This window comes from Nuphar pumila, chromosome 13, assembly GCF_984573655.1.
Source record: "Nuphar pumila chromosome 13, dmNupPumi1.hap1.1, whole genome shotgun sequence".
Taxonomy (NCBI): domain Eukaryota; kingdom Viridiplantae; phylum Streptophyta; class Magnoliopsida; order Nymphaeales; family Nymphaeaceae; genus Nuphar; species Nuphar pumila.
The window spans coordinates 1,999,066-2,000,452 of record NC_143261.1 but is presented as its reverse complement, the minus strand read 5'-3'; the positions used below and the strand labels follow the sequence as shown (position 1 = coordinate 2,000,452).

General features: G+C 47.2%; 1 protein-coding gene across 1 annotated transcript; it reads right to left on the bottom strand.

The window, feature by feature from the left end:
• Window positions 1-332: 332 nt before the first annotated feature.
• LOC149817470 (protein LIGHT-DEPENDENT SHORT HYPOCOTYLS 5-like) lies at window positions 333-904 on the bottom strand. The gene is given in 2 exon segments (XM_089985395.1): window positions 333-398; window positions 401-904. Coding segments are annotated over 2 exon segments (570 nt in total).
• Between the last annotated feature and the right edge of the window lie 483 nt (window positions 905-1,387).

The window sequence follows — 1,387 nt, the reverse complement described above, 5'->3', positions numbered from 1 at the left end:
TACTTCTACTGCCACCATATCACTACTAAAACTAGCACCGATCCTAACAACTACTTGCACAAGGAGGGGACTAAAGGAAAAAAGTGAAAACCAGAAGAAAAGGAAAGCCTACAAAGTAGTCCAGGTGATATATAGATGATCTTTTCAAAGTTAGTAAAATGTGGGGTGCAACTTGAAAGCTTCCTAGACCAACCATCTTGGTGCTGCTCATATCAGATCTAATTCAACCCACCGGTGGCCATTAGGCCGGCCCCTTTTTCATCACAGATAGCCCAACCGTCGAACCTCCGCTGCTGCCACCGGGTTCCGGCATAGCGGGCTCCCCCTCTTCGTCATCGATGATCATCTTGGCTGCGGTCATCGCCATCTCCGGCTGCTGCTGCTGTGTCGGCGGTGGTGGCGGGCGCTTTCTCTTCTTCTTCTCGTAGGCTATTCCTCTAGCCTTGGCCTGCAACTCCCTCACCTCCCTAAGGTAGAGGCGCACAGCACGGGCGCCAAACGGGTTTGACTCCGGTTTGCCGCCGTTCTCTTCGTAGGCAGCGCGGAGACGGCCGATGAGCGCATCGAGGCTGCCCCAGGCCTGGCGGAGCGGACACGGACACGGGCACGGCGGATTGGGGTGGCCGAAGAAGGGGCAGATCTGGGTGTGCACCTTGGTCTTGCCAAACTGGTCCAGGTAGCGCAGGAACTCCAGCACATGTGCACCACTGCATTTTGATAGTGACAATGGTGGCCTGTGGTTCCTTAGGTACTGGCCAAAGGTGTTCCAATCTCTTCTCTTTTGGGACTCATATCTGCTAAGAGTTGATGGGCTTGTGGTAGAATTGGTGGTGGTTGTGGTGGTGATGGTGCTGCTATTGGTGTTGGTGGTGGTGGATGATTGTGATTCATCTGCAAGATTCATGGTAGACATGGAAATGAAATTTTTTTGGTATATTTTCCTGTTTAACTGTTTCTGTTGAATGATACCTCCCTTTTCTTCCTGCTGCTACTGCTACTGCTCCTCCTCCTCGCTTCTCCTTCTTCTTCTTCTTTTTAAGTGCCTGTTGTCTGGAATTGGATGTTGGGTTTGGCCTTAGAGGCTTAGACTCTCTGAGATGGATTGAGAACTAGGGTTACTTATTCAATGATTATTATTTTTTTTTTTTGCATTTATGTATTTAGTCATTTATGAGTGAGATTGATGGGCTTTCTTTATTCGATATTATTTTGTTTTTTCTTTCTTTCTATTTTGATGGATGGTACGTTATGCCCACTTTTTTTTTTTACTTTTGGAGTAAATGAATAGTTATTGTTGGTGATTTACTTTTATCAGAATTCGATACTACCTAATTGACACCTTCAAAGCAAGGAGGTTGCGTTGCACGGATACTTCATGCTAGTCTCG